At 38.7% G+C, this 17,720-nt stretch overlaps 1 protein-coding gene across 1 annotated transcript in view; it reads right to left on the minus strand.

Annotated features, from left to right (window-relative positions):
• Positions 1–3,289: 3,289 nt before the first annotated feature.
• Positions 3,290–17,720, minus strand: part of GALNT16 (polypeptide N-acetylgalactosaminyltransferase 16) — a 269,869-nt gene continuing 255,438 nt past the window's right edge. Inside the window, exon 15 of the mRNA XM_070758742.1 lies at positions 3,290–5,684. Coding sequence (XP_070614843.1) covers positions 5,547–5,684 — 138 coding nt within the window. The 3' untranslated portion in view covers positions 3,290–5,546. The remainder of the gene's footprint in view (positions 5,685–17,720) is intronic.

Consider the following 17,720-nt stretch of genomic DNA (forward strand, 5'->3'; position numbering starts at 1 on the left):
TCTAATACCAAAAACAATAGGAATATGAACTTTAGCCAACAGTTGTTCTTGCTGCTAAGGGAAAAACAGTAATTAAAGTTCCCAGTGCAGAAACAGGAACAGATTAATTAATCACAAGGTAGGTATGACATAGTGAACAGGGAACAATTAATTAAGCAATTTCAAAGAAAGGAATAAAGCAGATTAATGAAAGAGCAATTGCAGACAGAAGGAGAATTTCCTGAATACCTTTCGGGTCTTTTAGGATGAGATTTTGCCTATGTATTTAGGAGATGATGTTAAATTAGGTGTTCTGTGACTACTGTTCTAGCTCTTCAGGGCTGTCAAACTCCTGGCCCATGGGGCAATTGCATCACGCCTTGGCCACGCCCAGTTTAGCAAAGGGGGAAAAAGTCCCGATATGTCATGTGATGCCGCTGTGACGCCATGAGTTTGATACCCTGATTGATTGATGGAAAGCTGATTGATGGAAAAGCATCGCCTGAGTGATGCTGGAGATAATTTTAGGTTGGCCAATCGGTGTAAATGAAGGCCAAGAAATGAAGTGGAGTTTATTCTAGCATCTCAGCGGACAGGTTCTGGTACATGCTTTGGATAAAAAGGGGAGGAAAAAATATGTTGGCATAAAATACTTTTGTAATGAAAGATGAAGGGGGGGAAATACAAATCCTTCTAAAAATATTTGGGATTTCTTTTCGGAGCCTCGTTCAGTAAATCTTTATAATTCTTTATCCTGCCCATTCAGTGGATAGTGGATGGCATTTTATTCATTCATTTACTTATAAACTCACTATTTTCCCCTCCACCCACTTTCTGGCAATCAAGTCATTGTTCATTATTTGGCTCCATTTACAAGCGGAAGACTTTTAATTTTCAAAAGCATGACAAAAAAATATTGATGAGTCATTGATGAAAATATTGTGTGCTGGAGTAGGTTGTGTGATGTCCTTGAGCATGAGCATGCCCACAGATGATGTCCTTGATACTCACTAGGCTCCCTAAACCAAAATTAAATGGCAAGCTGTCATGTTCAAGGCACCAGCTTTCAGCAAAATCTCAATTTACACAAACACTTCTAGACCTCATGCTGGTATCTTTAGAAAATCAAAACTGACCTTTGAGACCTAGTGCCAAGTTTGGGAGTCTGCTCATCTGCCAGGAAAAATAATAAAAACTAAAATAAGAGCCCTCTCCCTTTGAAGATAGGGATGTTTCGTGGCTGACTTTGCTCCTCAATAGAGCAACTTATAATAAGAATCATTGTTGGCTCCAGGTTTTGCCTACCTCAGTGTCTGTCCATAGCTGCAGGTGGAAATTCTTCATGCAATCATTCCCTTTTTTATCAGACTATCTCATGTACAAAATAGAATACTGTGGTACCTTACTTGTGAACTTAATTTGTTCCGTCACCAGGTTCTTAAGTAGAAGGGTTTCTAAGAAGAAGCAATTTTTCCTATAGGAATCAAAGTTTGTAAGTAGAGGCGTTCTTAGGTAGAGGTACCACTGTACTGGATCTTGTTCTGCAGCTCTAATTATGTTTATGATTCATGATACACTGGAGGAGAAATGCACACAAGTGGCTCCAAATAGTCATACTTCAGTCCACCAGGGTCCATACCTGACCATGAATAAACCAAAGTGGCAAAACACATATTGCAAATATCCCATTGCAAATGATGCTGATACATTCTCGGTATTGTTAACACTGCCCACAAAAACATAAGCAACAGAATTGACATTATGATCCATGTTTTGTCATCCTTTTTGGTGAATGCATGTGTCCCAGCCATCTTCCACTTGGATTAATGCCCTTCAAAATTAGCAAGTAACACAATTTGCAAGCACGAATACGAATGTGTCTCTGAATCAGAGGTCTCTTTCTGAAGCAAAATTGGCAACCTTTTGGCATAGATGGCTTTAGAGGGTGACAGTGGTGAATAGCTTGATGCAACCAAGATTTCCAGGCTATTTAAGACAAGTTGTTTCTGGTTTTACTAAGATAAGTTTAAACAAACTTTGAACATATTTTAGTATTTTCTGTCCGAACAACCAAGAGTAATTCATGGTTCTGTATTTCAGTGTCAGGGGGTTTAAGAGCCATACCGGTGGGTGGGTGGGTAGGGCATAGACTTAAGAATGCCTTTCTCTGTCTGAAAATAAAGTTAGGAAGAATTAATCTTATACTTCCTCCTAATATCATCTTATGTTCTTAAGCATCGGATAAGAGAAGCATCGCTTTGAAAATATTTTTCAATCTGGGAATCAGTAGTTGCCTACCGTCATCTTCCTAGGATTTTTTTGATGCTGTTAATGCTATTCATTGGAAGGTTTAATAGTTTTCCCCACCATTTTCTTTATATTGGTTCCAACTTCCACTCCTCCCCCACTGAAAAATGTTCTGGGAATACAGTGGTCCCTCAATTTTCGCAGGTTCGAACTTTGCGAAACGGCTATACCACGGTTTTTCAAAAATATTAATTAAAAAATACTTTGCAGTTTCCCCCCCTATACCATGGTTTCCCCCGCCTAATGACGTCATACGTCGTCGCCAAACTTTTGTCTGCCTTTAATAAATATTTTTTTAAATAAACTTTAATACATAAACATGGTAATAATCTAAATGGTTGCTAAGGGAGTGAGAAATTGCAGTTTAGGGGTTTAAAGTGTTAAGGGAAGGCTTGTGATATTCTTCATAGCCAAAAATAGTGTATTTGCTTCCGCATCTCTACTTCGCGGAAATTCGACTTTCGCGGGCGGTCTCGGAACGCATCCCCCGCGAAAATCGAGGTACTTTGGTTACTGCACAATAGAAAATCCCTAGAAGCATCCTGGATGGATGGATGGGATTCTCAGGCTGGGGCTGTTATTGAAACCCAGGCATCTTAAAGTCTTGGTATCCAGTTTAGAAATAGATGTAACATCTGAAGTGCTTCACATTAGTGCTTTCTTATGCAAATTCCTCACCTTTAAGTAACAAGGTAGACTTGTTTCAGTTACAGTGGCAATGAGTGCACCATGGAGAGACTTGAAAGAATATGGTAGGGATACATTGTCATGGAGAAAATCTATATGATAGCTAAGAGTCGAAAATGATTAGATGGCATATAATCGATTCACCAAATATTATAGGGCATCAGATGACATGCCTTCCCGTTGTAGCTTCCTTGCTTCTTTCTAGTGTTGTGGCTACATTGTTTTATTATCACAATTTTTTTCCCATTGGTGGTGATAGGAACAATCTGTCTATCTGCACTCCAAAATTGCCCCCCCCCCTTGCAATTCTGTACTCTTTTCTTGGGTATTAAATTTCCTTGAGTTTATTATTCTGGGTAGATATATATACAAGGTGCCATTCGTAATAAATAATATGAACATTCAAATCTTTGTAGCTGTCAAACCGTTTCTTACATTAAAGGAAAGTTCTCAATTTTTGCTATACAGAAGTTATACAAAGTGAATGACTTTACAATTTTGAGAGTCTCCATAAATTGCATTTTGCTACCTTGGAAAATCTCCTAAACTCTTCATATTTTCTCCCAGAAATGGGCTGAAGTGCTGCTTACAGATCACTATGGCACCCACCAAAATAAGAGTCCAATGTAACCCATTAGAAATGAGGGGAGGACTTTCTTAAGATTTAGTGATATTGATCCTTCATATTTGCAGTTATTCATCCTAAAGATACTGTTGGAATAATCCTGGTATTACCTTTGTCTATATGGGAATGGTTTTTTATATACTGGAGATAATTGGTAAGAAGAGAGTATTCCTGTTGTGAAAATGACCAATTCATTAATTAGACTGATGACCAACCATTTAAGTGTAGCTTACATCTTATATTACTTTCATATTTCAAACCAGAGTGAAAAAGAGCATAGTATTTTGACAATTAACTAACAGAGAAGGCCCATGTTTTCTCAAATTCAGATTTGATAATTAAGACCTAGTACCTTAGCATATGGCTTGCTCAGTTGGTAAACAGGTTGACATTTTGCCGATGTTCAACCAATGTAGCCAATCCTCAGATCAATTGACATACAGATGGTGTTTAGTTTAATCCTGCATGCATTTATTTAGAAGTAACTTTCACTTTATTCAGAATAATTTCGTAGGAAGAGAGAAGTCTATGGTAGCCAAAAACTGGAAGAGGTCCGGAGCCACTTTTTTCAACTAAACAATTTTATTAAAAGGTATAAGTATTTGTGAACTGCAGCTCACTTCATCAGATGCATTATGATAGAGTGAGATGCAGCGATTGAAAGCTTATGCCTTTTAACATAATTAATTAGTTGGCAAAGATGCTACCAGACTCCTTCTGATCTATTCAATTGAGATTCCCAAGTTCATAAAAATGGCTTTCATAAATTAATTCAGAGCAAGCACTGCCATTTTGCCATCAGTAAAGGCACCGAGGGTCATACTCCTTGCACTTTACTGGGTGGTATGGAATTATTGTGAGAATCTTGGCCAGCAGTTCAGATTTATGTTTTTCAGTGAGCATATACACACGTAAGGAAAAAGAGCTTTGTTTTGGGCTTGGCTCCAAAAGATTCCCCAGGCAGAACTAGGCTGAGAAATAGGTGATAGGCCTTTAGGAAGAAATCCAATTTTGATTAACCTAAAAGGACTGAGTGGAAAAGTACAAGCACAAGTTGACCCTTGGCCAACTGTGTTTGCAAAAATACAGAATTGTTATCATGAGCTGCCTTTCCCCCACAATTGTATGCCAAGCACATATTGATGAAAGCAGAGGGAAATAATATGTGTGCTCTCCAGAGGGTTGTTCATGTACTTTTTAACAATATTTCTGTGCTTCAGGTTTAAAGTGTAAGAAACATATCAGATATCTTTCTTGATGAAGACTAATTAAGCTTTCTTCCTGAAGTTTTATCAACCGTACGGTACCTGCCAGAGAAACCAAGGAACTCTTTCTCTACAAGGGATGATATCAATCTGCTCCAGTAATCAAACACATTCAGAAAACAACAACAACAAAAGATTTACCGCTGCCTCAATTTTCCTCAATGATGCACTTTTCCATAACCAAGCCCGCCCACTTGTCTTGCTCTCCTTTCCCACAAATCAAACCGTATGACACACATGCAAAACGAGAGGTGACATGTCTGAAATCAAGCAAACTCATCAGGAGTTCACATCAAGCATATAGTCACAGATGATCAACTGCAGCAACTCTGTGGGATCGTAGACCACAGGTTTCTCTGGAGACAGAGGAATGGAAGGGAACTGCTGTCAATCAGGCTCAAACACATATTGGTTACTGAGACAGATTCTTCCACACCCATTTCCCACTGTTGCTCAAAGTGGGACAAGATGGGCTGTTTCGGCTGATGTTGCCATACAGCTTCGACTTCTTCTTTAACATAAATCCAAAAACAGTGGCATTTCATCTGAAATGGTTATTGGCTGTGGATCATAGTCAAGACATTTAGGTTTAAAGGAAACCAGAATTCATACCCCACCCTAGCCCCTTCCGTTCCCAGAGTCTCATGCACAAAGTATCAGAACCGAAAGACACTGGGCAACCATCATGTGGCTTGGAGCAGCTCCCACTGTTGACCCAGAATATCCGATTGACAGATGTTGGTCACTAATCTGCTGGACTCGTTTTCTAAGCATAGGCCACTGACAAAATGTTGGATGAAGCTACCTTTCATCTTCCATTTCTGCAAGGGAGAGAGAAGAAAATTAAAAAACAATAGCATGTGAAACGTGTCCTCTACTTTCCTTCATTTCCTATTTGCTCTCTGTGTTCCCCAAATACCTATTTACTAATGGGGGAAAAAATAATTCAGCATTTTTTAAAATTTCTTCTTTAATACACAGTACCATTTCATACTTTGATTGGGCCTTTTCCTAATTTCATGGCCTTGGCTGATCTTCACAAGCTACTAAGGCAGTCGGAATTGGATAGTGCTTGGATGTCAGACCACCAGGAAAGTCCAATTGGGAATTCAATAATTTTTTTTTAAAAAAAACCCTTATATTTAAGACCACAAAAACAAACCACTCCCATATTGTGAGTGGGAAAACCACATAGAAGGATTGAGCTTGAATTGAAGGAGATTCAGGGCCAATCCATTCATGAAACAGCATTATTTTTCAGCAAACCCTCTTAATGATGAAAGGAGCAGCTGTTTTCCTTTAAAGGGTGGGACAAACAAGGAGTTTGGATTCCTGGAGTTCTAGCTCAATGTTTTTCAACCAGTGTGCCGCGAGACATGGTCAGGTGTGCCGTGAAGAAGGAAGCTCAAGTTCCGGTCTCGCAACTTTTTGCTGAGAGAGAGAGTGAGAGTGAGAGAGAGAGAAAGAAAGAGAGAGAGAAAGAGAGAGAGATAAAGAGAAAAGGAGAGGAAGGGGGAGAGAGAGAGAGAGAAATGAGCGAAAAGGGGAGGAAAAAAGAGAAGTGAGAAAATGATTGAGACAGAGAATGAGAGGAAAGAGAGAGAAACAAAAGAGAGAGAAGTGACTCTTGATTTAAATCATATGATAAAAAGCAGCCAAAGGGTAAGAGAAAAAAAACCAGCCCTCACCTGTTTTAGGAATTGGTTCAAGAGTGTGTATACACACACACACACACATGGGTGGGGAGGAGTCAGGGATGGAAAAAGAGAGGAGAGTGTCTTAGGGTGTCATTTTGTGTCATTTTGGTTGGTGGTGAGCCCCAGAATTTTGTAAATGTAAAAAATGTGCCGCGGATCAAAAAAGGTTGAAAATCACTGTTCTAGCTGAGGAATTTAGAAATACAATTGAACCACTGACATTAGATTGCTTTTGCTCCTTGGTAAATCTTCTGTTTTTGGTGAACTGTCATGCTGTAATATATACATTAGTATCAGTTGTCCAACTGTATTGTATGTAATACAACTGTGTTGTAGCCAGGAGAGACCCTTTTGAACATAAGGGCACAAGTGGAGACCCGATGTTTTCATAGATGGATTTCTATGTATCTAAAGAGAGAAAGCATCTGTATATTTCCATGGAAATTTCAATAATGAGGTAAGATAATCAAGGAGAGAAGCAACTTAGAAGTAAAGAGAAATTTCTTGACAGTTAGAACAATTAATCAGTGGAACAACTTGCCTCCAGAAGTTGTAAATGCTCCAATACTGGGAGTTTTAAAGAAAATATTAGATAACCATTTGCCTGAAGTAGTTAGTGTTTCCTGCCTAAGCAGGGGGTTGTACTAGAAGACCTCTAACTATTCTATTCCATTCTATTCCATTCCATTCCAACATACCCTTTTAATAATTGGATAAGGATGCACTCTCTTTACCAATCTTTACTGAATGGATGGATGGATGGATGGATGGATGGACGGACAGACAATGCCCTGGGAGCTGTTACCACAATGTGTTGAACATGATGCTATCATCCAATTCATTCATCCCAAATGGGCAGGCCAAGAATGTTCCCTATGCAAGACTGAAGATGTGGGTGTGAGTAGAGTAATAGGTTTTAAAAAATGCAGTTTTGCGGAATAGGTTACCTCCAGCAGTCTGAAGGGCAGTTTGGAGAATTTTTTTAATGTATTAGAAATTCTGCATTTTTCTGGCATATTTGAAGTCCCATTCTATCCCACATTTCTGAGATTTTTTGATGACCTCCCACTCAAAAAATAACCACTTTTGACATGCTTCATTTGCGGAGATATTAAGTGTTGCTGTCTGTTGCTGGTGCCTACTGCAGTTCTATTTAAGTTTCTCACAATTAATGCTAAACAAGTTTGACTGATTAACATATAAATAGTACAGTACATTAATACAGTAGACTGTTTCTATGGTTGCGATTCAGCTCACTTGCATTGTACAAATCACTCTACGAGTAAGCACTATCTGAAGTCTGCACCTGTTTTACGGATCTGAGAAAAGGCAGTAGCAAAGAGAGGAAGCACGCAGGTGATTTTTGCATTAACAGCTGGAGATTGCTAAACAGTTTCATCTGCCCTGTGACTTTACTTAGATCTTATGTTATGTGGAACAGAGACTTGAAAAAGAGACCCAATCTTTTCTGTCCCAGACAGCTGGCTTTGCATTTCACTTCTGCTTGTTTGGGGAAACTGAAATAACTTCCCCAGGCCTATATTGTTTGTTTGTTTATTTATTTATTTATTTATTTATTAATCAGATTTGTATGCCGCCCCTCTCCGCAGACTCGGGGCGGCTCACAGCAACAACAATACAATGTAAACAAATCTAATATTTAAGTTAATTTTTAAAAAAAACAACAAAAAACCCCAATTTACAAACCAATCATGCATACTAACATACCATACATAAATTTTATAAGCCTAGGGGGAGGGAAAATGTCAATGGTGTGTTGTGTGCATGTTTTTAAATTATGGGTTTTTAGTTTAAATTATTAGATTTGTATTACATATTGTTTTGCCACTATTTTTGTGAGCCGCCCCGAGTCTACGGAGAGGGGCGGCATACAAATTTAATAAATAATAATAATAATAATAATAATAATAATAATAATAATAATAATAATAAAGTTGGCTAATATAGCACAAAGAAACTTTACAATAAATAGCAATCACAGTATTAGAGCGAGGGAGGTGAAATTCTAAAATATAAATTGTGTGGCATCTATCACTAAAGAAGATGAGAGTGTTCTGCAGCTAAATGTCTAGAATCCTCTTCTTTGCGGGGCCTTCTTCCTCCACCATCTTCTTTAGCAAGACAAAAAATGCTTTATGACAACACACTCTTAGTAGCCTCACATCCCACAGGTATAAAATTGATTTTTGTCTCATCTGCTTGGCTGACAAGGGCAACAAGGGACAAATGGGTAGCTTCTATTGAACGGGTGAAATTCATAGGCTGATAGAGCATGTGTAGGGAACAAATAGCGCCATTCAATTGATCGGAACTTTTTTTTTACATTAATGCTAGCGCATAGTAATTATTTCCCCTAAGTCATTCTTCTCAGACTAGCATCTAGGCTGTTTTAGGCTATCAAGATCTCTGACTCTGGCTGCAAATATACAGATATTGGTTGCTGATCAATTTCCGGTCACAATTCAAAGTGTTGGTTATGGCTATAAAGCCCTTCATGGCATCGGACCAGAATATCTCCGGGACCGCCTTCTGCTGCACGAATCCCAGCGACCGCTTAGGTCCCACAGAGTTGGCCTTCTCCGGGTCCCGTCGACTAAACAATGTCGTCTGGTGGGTCCCAGGGGAAGAGCCTTCTCTGTGGCAGCCCTCGGCTCTCTGGAACCAGCTCCCCCCGGAGATTAGAACTGCCCCCACCCTCCTTGCCTTCCGTAAACTCCTTAAAACTCACCTCTGCCGTCAGGCATGGGGGAATTGAGGCATTCCCCCCTCCCCCGGGCCTATACAATTTATGTATGGTATGTCTGTGTGTATGTCTGGTTTAATAATGGGGTTTCTAAATTTTTTTAAAAATTTATTAGATTTGTTGTGAATTGTTCTATTGTATGTTGTGAGCCGCCCCGAATCTATGGAGAGGGGTGGCATACAAATCTAATAAGTAAGTAAGTAAGTAAGTAAGTAAGTAAGTAAGTAAGTAAGTAAGTAAGTAAGTAAATAAATAAATGTTAAATTCTATAATTATCTAATGCAAGGGCCCTTATCAGCTTTTGTCATTAGGGGGAAAAAAACAGCTGTATCTGCTTATTCACTTCTCCAAAACATTGATTGGGAAATTGCAATTAGCACCAGTCCACAGTCATATTAGAGCAGGAGTGTAAAATTGGATTTCTTTGAGGGCCGGTTCAGCAGCATAGTTCTCCTCCATGGGCTGGCCGGGGGGGTAGAGAGATGGGACGGACACTTTCTGTGCAGCACCCTGCTGGCCAAAACCGGTTGTAATACTGTCCCCCCGTGTCTCCTTAATTTCACCTTACACGTCTTCCTGCAGCATCCTGCCAGCTAAAATGGAGGGGAGGGGGCATATATCCCATTTTGGCTGCAGGAGGCACCGCAGGCTGGTGCTTTGTTATTTCCAGGTTGGCCCCACAGGGCAGGTGTGAACGCCCTTGAGGACCTTGAGTTTGATATGTGAATGCTGGCTGGGGAATTCTGGGAGTTGATGTCCAGCTATCTTCCAGTTGCCAAGGTTGGGAAACACTGCATTAGAGAATTTTTCAATGGCTGAAATAGCACTTGTTCTGCACTCTTTGAAATGAACCCCCCCCCCCAAATGTTTCAGACTCAGGTGCTATTGCTATCGCAACTTGGTAGAAGCCTCTATTTGAGACAAAAAAAAGTTGTGGCTTCTGTTAGGACTCTGTCCATAACTGTTGGGTTGGCAATATATTGGCTGCAAGACTTGCAGACTGCCGCAAGAGGGAGCTAGAGTTTATAGCTTATTTTTCTGAGTCACCCTCTCTGTTTCTCTTTGTCTAAGCTACTCACTGTTAATGGTTACTCACTGTTAGGCTTGCTCTGCAATTCTCTGCATGCTCTGTATTGTAGTTATGTATTACAGCTAAAATGTGTTTAAGATGGATATCTTTGTTTACTGATTATGACAAAGACAACTGGTAAGAAAGACTACGTACTTGATAATATTTGGATTATTATTCTGACTATTATGTGTATGATTTTGGACTGTTTATAAGAACATGTTATTTCTCAAAGTAAACTTTAATTCAAGTTAGTATATCGGTGTGTGGCTGAGTAGTTATTCACAACTAATCTCAATCTAAACGTTTCTGTGTGTGCACAACCTTGGTAAACAAAGATTACTCTGCTCATACATTAACAGCTTCTTTAAGGAATCCACTCATTAAAGTTGAAATTACCCTGAGTGCTGTAAGGTTAGAAAAACAGAATGTTAACCAACACAGGAAGAAACAGCAACAACAGCAGATAAGAAGATTGGAGATGTGGCAGAGTGTGTGCTGACCTTTCCAAAATTTGGGAATAACTGCTAGCAATTTATATATACAGTATATCATTTTATATGTACAGGTAGTCCTCGATATACAATCACAATTGAGACCAAAATTTATGTTGTTAAGTGAGACATTTGTAAGTGAATTTTGCCCCATTTTACGATCTTTCTTGCCCCACTTAAATGACTCACTGAAGTTGTTAAGTTACTAACATGGTTGTTAGGTAAATCTGGCTTCCCCACTGACTCTACTTGTTGCAAAAGGAGATCACATAAGCCCAGGACACTGCAACTGTCATAAATATGAACCAGTTGTCACCTGTCAGAATTTTGATCACATGATCCCAGAGACACTACAACGGTTGTAAGTGTGAAAAGCAATCATTGTCACTTTTTTCCAATGCTATTGTAACTTTGAACTGTCCCTAAACAAGCTGTTGCAAATCAAGGATTACCTATATATAGAATCAAGGATTATATATACCATTATAAATATATGTACAGTTTATATATATAAAATATATCCCAAATCTATTTTTGCAGGCATAATTGTGAATTAAATTTACTGTAATAGCTTTCATGTGTACAGTATACTGTATTGCATATTACAGTATGTAAGAAATATGCACATTACCAACTTTGTGTAAACTACACAGAGTCTGTTGGAGTGTATGGCCATAATAAATTTAATGACAAATTAAAGTTTTGTTAAACAAAACTGTTGGTTTATACTCCTGTTTTCCCCAAAATAAGACATCCTCTGATAAAAAGCCCAATCTCAGTGAGACCAAGCGCTTATTTCACGGATCAAAAAAAAAAAAAAAACAAGACAGGGTTTTATTTTGGGGGAGGGGAATATGGTAATTGTGAAAATTTGCTGTTCTGGTTAATAGGAAAAAGACCTTGAGTTCTAGATAGTGATGGGCGAACCGAACACGCACAATTCGGGTCCATACTGAATTTTGCGGTGTTCGGTATGTCGAACACGAACATGAAATGTTTTCAAACTTCGGGCAAAGTTCGGGGTCGTGTTCGGTGTTCGGAGCTTTGATGTCACCAGCAGGTTGCTAAGGACGCCAAGGTGATCACTTCCTGGATTCCATGGAATCCAGGAAGTAATCACCTTGGCGTCCTTAGCAACCTGCCGGTGACATCAAAGCTCCGCCCCTGGAATCTATTCGTGGGAGGGATTCCCCGTTTGGGTTCAAGTTCGGGTTTGATTTGGGTTCGGCCAAATTTTGCGTAAAGTTCTTCCGAACTTGCCGAACCCGAACACCATTGGGTTTGCCCATCACTAGTTCTAGACCTTCTTAGGCATAGAGACCATTTGGGTGATTTTAAGCCAGGTACTCTATAGTGGGAAGTTTACACCAGACCAGCATAACATATATCAGGGGAGACAATAGTCCAAGTCCACAAAGTCAGACCAAGATTTAGAGCCCTTAATCTAGCAAGTGGAGCATCCCCTTACAAAATAGCTTACAACTGCAAAGCACTCATTGATTAGAAAGTGAGTTAACTGCCAGATGTCTTCAATTTTATAGTGGGGCTTTGCAAGATGCTGAGGCTTTGAAATATGCAGAGTTCATATTTGATTATTCTAATTCCAAATACCTTTTAAAAATCAAGCAGGGAGAAAATCTTGCAGGCATGAAGCAGCTATGTTGCAGCTATAGGACATCACTTACTTTCCCAGTCTTAAACCATAGTGGTCCCTTGCCAATTTTACACTGCACTCCAATTGCTACTGCATCACTCAAGAACAAAATGAATAGTAACAATCTGGATTCTCATTTGCCCCACATTGGATATATGGAAACCTGAGTCAACCTTGAGCCAGTCAGGATCAAACTCCTGGCAGTGAGCAGTGAAGTTAGCCTGCAATACTGAATTCTAACCACTGCACCAGCACAGTTCTGAATTCAGAATATAGTATTTCTAAATAAAGGTCAGCATAAAAATCACAATATGTACATGTTAAGTTTCCCAGAGATGGGCAATCTAAAAGTTTGAAATGTAAATAATTATAATAAATTATCTAAATAATTCCACAACAAACAGATTGTCCACGTGAGGTTTTTTTCAGTAGAGAGATGATATATTAAAAAACCCCAACCTTATAAATGGATTAAGAAGACAAACCCTGGTGTATAGTCTGTAATATTTTTGTATAAGTACAGGAACATTCTCTTAATAGTGTTAATTAAAGGTCATATTTCCTTTAGGAAAATTGCAGATCAGAGATTTTTTTTTTTTTTTTTAACAAAGATTGTTTGGAGACCATGAGTTGTCAGGTAGTCCTTGAGTTTTGGCCACAATTGGATGGAAAAATTTCAAGGGAGTTGTGCCTGATTTTACTATTTTTTCTATGGTCATTAAGCCAATCACTATGGTCATTGAGGGGATCCTCCTTTAATTTTGCTTGTTGGAAGCTAGTTGGGAAGGTCACTATTATATAACATGGGAAAGAAGACACGGATGTAGGAGAAATTCAGCCCCTTATTTAGAACTAGCTGGATTCCAATGTGAACTACTGGCTGACTGCAGGGATGCCATTTTTACGGGCTTGCCGGCAGACAAACCAGCCACTCATAGCTGTTAATTTCTCCGCCAATAGATTAGCCAATCAATGGCTTCTATGCAAATCTCCACTAAGTACGTCCATACATAACAACCACAAATAGTAATCCCATGGCACCAGGATACTACAACATCATAAATACATGCTGGTTGCCAAGTACCCAAATTTTGACCCTGTGACCATGGAAACACTGCAACAGTAGTAAGGGCGAGAATCAAATGTAAGGTGATTTTTTTTCTGGATTAGGGGACCACCAATCTGTAACCACTCTCAGATGCAGTTGATTCTGTTCATTGGTTTTTCAGTAGCGGCTCATAACAGCAGGGTACTCAACAAATATTTTCTATTGCTAATGAATGATACTTCTTTTATGAATCCCTCCATTAAATGCAGAACTTGAAATACAGCAGCTGTTTTAATAATTATTCAGTTCAGTGAAATTAAAAAGTAAGATAAAGAAAAAGAATGAGAACCGAGGGTAGAGATTACATGCAGGGGGCTACATTCCCATAACCCTTGTATCTTGTAATTAGCTAGCTACAAACAAAGGGGTTGATTTCATTAATTTGTCCCATATTCCATCCTGCTGTTCTATTTTTCAACTTTTGCCACCCAGGGAGCAAAACACAGCCATGTTTGAAATTTTGGCATCTGATAGCTTTGTTCAGGGTTGGCTTTAGACATTTCGACGCCCCAGGCAAAGTCATGTTTTGATCCCCCCTGTAGTTTGTCTCATCTTCTTATTTTGTAGGACTTTCAAAAAGGCACCCTCTTGTTGTTTTTTTTCTTTGAGTTTTTCAGCTTGATACTTACGATTTTCAGCCCTGTATAATTTTACTCTTTTCTCAGATAGAAAATGGAATGGAATAGAGTAGAGTAGAATAGAATAGTTGGAAGAGACCTTGGAGGTCTTCTAGTCCAACATCCTACTTACACAGGAAACCTTATACCAGTGATGGCGAACCTTTTTTTCCTCGGGTGCCGAAAGAGCATGGGTGCATGCTATTGTGGATGTGTGAGTGCCCATACCCATAATTCAATGCCTAGGGAGGGCGAAAATAGTTTTCCCCGGCCCCTGGAAACCCCCTGGTGGCTGGAAATGGCCTGTTTCCCAACTTCTGGTGGGTCCAGTAGGCTCATGTTTTGCCCTCCCCAGGCTCCAAAGCCTTCCCTGGAGCCAGGGGAGGGTAAAAATGCCCTCCCCCATTCCCTGGAGGCTCTTTGAAAGCAGAAAACGCCCTCCCAGAGCCTCTGTGTGAGCCAAAAATCAGCTGGCCAGCACATACATGCATAATGGAGCTGAGCTGGGGCAATGGCTGGAGTGCCAGCAGATATGGCTCCGCGTGCCACCTGTGGCACCCGTGCCATAGGTTCGCCATCACTGACCTATACCATTTCAGACAAATGGTTGTCCAACCTCTTCTTAAAAACCTCTAGTGTTGAAGCACCCACAACTTCTGGAGGCAAATTTTTCCACTGATTAATTGTTCTAACTGCCAGGAAATTTCTCCTTAGTTCTAGGTAGCTTCTCTCCTTGATTAGTTTCCATCCATTGCTTCTTGTCCTGCCTTCAGGTGCTTTGGAGAATAGTTTGACTCCCTCTTCTTTGTGGCAGCCTCTGAGATATTGGATGCAGTATTCCGAATGTGGTCTTACTAAGGCATTATAAAATGATATTAACACTTCACGTGATCTTAGAGTACTGTAAATGATTTTAATTATATCAGCACCTATTGTTGTCATATGGCAACAATTTTATAAAATTGTATTTAAATGTTGAGTGAGCACACTGATGCACCCAGTGTGCTATTTCTGCTTCCCTGGTTATACTTTTGATAGCTGATAATCACATGCCATGTTTAGTCACCAGGACCTTCCTATCACAACTTTGCCTTAGTTTGGTAATATTACCAGATTCTTGAGGTCCATAGCTGTAATAATTTTTTTGTTTGTATGTGACTCTGGTTAGTGTACTGTTCATTTTGACCAACTTTTTATTCTTTGAAAAAATTCTAAAGCAATGAAAAATATGATCACATTTTGTGCCAATATGATATATTTCAGAAAACCTTTCAATTTTGTGACCACCTAAAATTTAACCCCCTGGGTTGCCTAAGTCTAGAATGAGCTTTCTTTAGTACATAAAAACATTATCAAGAATGCACCAGCCTTGAGCCTAGAATGAGATCTTTTATGATAAGAAATGTAAAGAAAACGGGAAAACTGAAAGAAAACCAACAATTTTTGCCTCCCCTCAAAGTCTATCTATATGTAGTTTTCTTACTAGGGCTGGAAAAAAATAATAATACAAATTTGGTTTTCTTGCTTAACACAAGACTAAAATTTAGTCCAGTAACCATGAGATCAAACTGATAATCACAACTTAAACATAATAACAAAACAACAGAATTTGAAGGTATAGAACACAATAACAGAGTTGAAGGGACCTTTGAGGTCTTCTAGTGACTAGTCCAACCTACTCCTTAGGCAGAAAACCCTACACCACTTCAGACAAATAGTTATCTAATATCTTCTTTAAAACTTCCATGTTGAAACATTTACAACTTCTGGAGGCAAGCTTTTCCACTGATTAATTGTTCTCACTGTCAGGAAATTTCTCCTGAGTTCTAAGATGCTTCTCTCCTTGTTTGGTTTCTACCCATTGCTTCTTGGTCTACCTTCATATGATCTTGATTCTATCCCATTACTAATACAGTCTAGAAATATGTTGGCTTTTTTGGTAGCTGCTGCACACTGCTGGCTCATATTTAAATGGTTGTCTATTAGGAATCCAAGATCCCCCTCACAGTTACTACTGTTGAGCAAGGTACCACATATATTGTATTTCTTCATTTAGTTTTTCTTGCCTAAATGTAGATTCTTACTTTTTTCACTATTTAATTTCATTTTGTTAGTGCCCAATGTTCAAGTCTGTCCAAATCCTGCTGTATCTTTGAACCTATCTTCTGGAGTGTTGGCTATTCCTGCCAGTTTGGTGTCATCTGCAAATTTTATGAGTTCCCATCTATCCCCTCATCCAAGGCATTGATGAAGATGTTGAAAAGTACTGGGCCTTGGGGTACTCCACTGCATACTTCCTTCCCTGTAGATGCAGTTCCATTGAGCACTACACGTTGAGTGCAGTTGATCAGCAAGTTTTGAATTCATCTGAAGTTGTTGTTGTCTAACCCACATTTTTCTACTTTATCTAGTAGTAAGTTATGGCTTACTTTATCAAATGCCTTACTGAAGTCCAAGTAAATTATATCAACAGCATTCCTCTGGTCCACTAATTTTGTCACTTTGTCAAAGAATGCAATAAGATAAGACTGGCATGATCTCTTTTTGACAAACATATGTTGGCTTTTGGTTATTACTTTGTTTGCTCCAGGTGTTTGTTGATTCATTGCTTGATTATCTTTTTCAGAATCTTCCTGGTATTGAGGTCAGGCTGATAGATCTGTAGTTTTCTGGATCTATTTTTCCCCTTTTTTGAAAATGGGAACTACATCAGCTCTTTTCCAGTACTATTATTTATTATTATTTTTTATTATTATTATTATTATTATTATTATTATTATTATTATTATTATTAATTAGATATGTATGCTGCCCTTCTCCAAAAACTTGGAGCGGCTCACAGAGTAAATATAAAAACATAGGTTACAGTACAAATCTAATACATTAAAAAAAACTATAGCTAAAAACCCTATGTATTACTCAATCAAATGGTACAATCATACCATGTATCGCAATTATTAGTCTTAATATGAGCTTATTATGAGCTCTTAAGTGTCTGATCAGATTCAGATATTCTTTTTCTCCAGTGCTTCTCTAGACTAGAAGACTGCTACCATGTCACCCTACAGTCCTTCCCTTTGCTAGACTAGATATGTTCAGTTCCAGCAATCGTTCATTGTATAATTTAGCCCCCATTCTCCTAATCATCTCTGTTGAATTTCTCTGCACTCTTTCTAAAGTCTCAACATCTTTTTTTATATTGTAATGACAATATAAAATATTTAACATTTACCCAAAATTTACCCTCCCGAATATAGGAGACTTCTCCCAATCTTGCAGAGGCACAATAAAATAAATAAATATTAGAAGCACAAACAAAATTTCAATGTTATCAATCAGAGCTGAAAGCAATTCTGGAGAATTCCCTAACTCACTCCAAATGTGATTAATTGCGTGTGTGTGTGTTCACATATTGGCCAGAAACCATATTTAGAAAATGACAGGAATAAAAGAA

The sequence above is a fragment of the Erythrolamprus reginae genome, chromosome 1, assembly GCF_031021105.1.
Source record: "Erythrolamprus reginae isolate rEryReg1 chromosome 1, rEryReg1.hap1, whole genome shotgun sequence".
Taxonomy (NCBI): domain Eukaryota; kingdom Metazoa; phylum Chordata; class Lepidosauria; order Squamata; family Dipsadidae; genus Erythrolamprus; species Erythrolamprus reginae.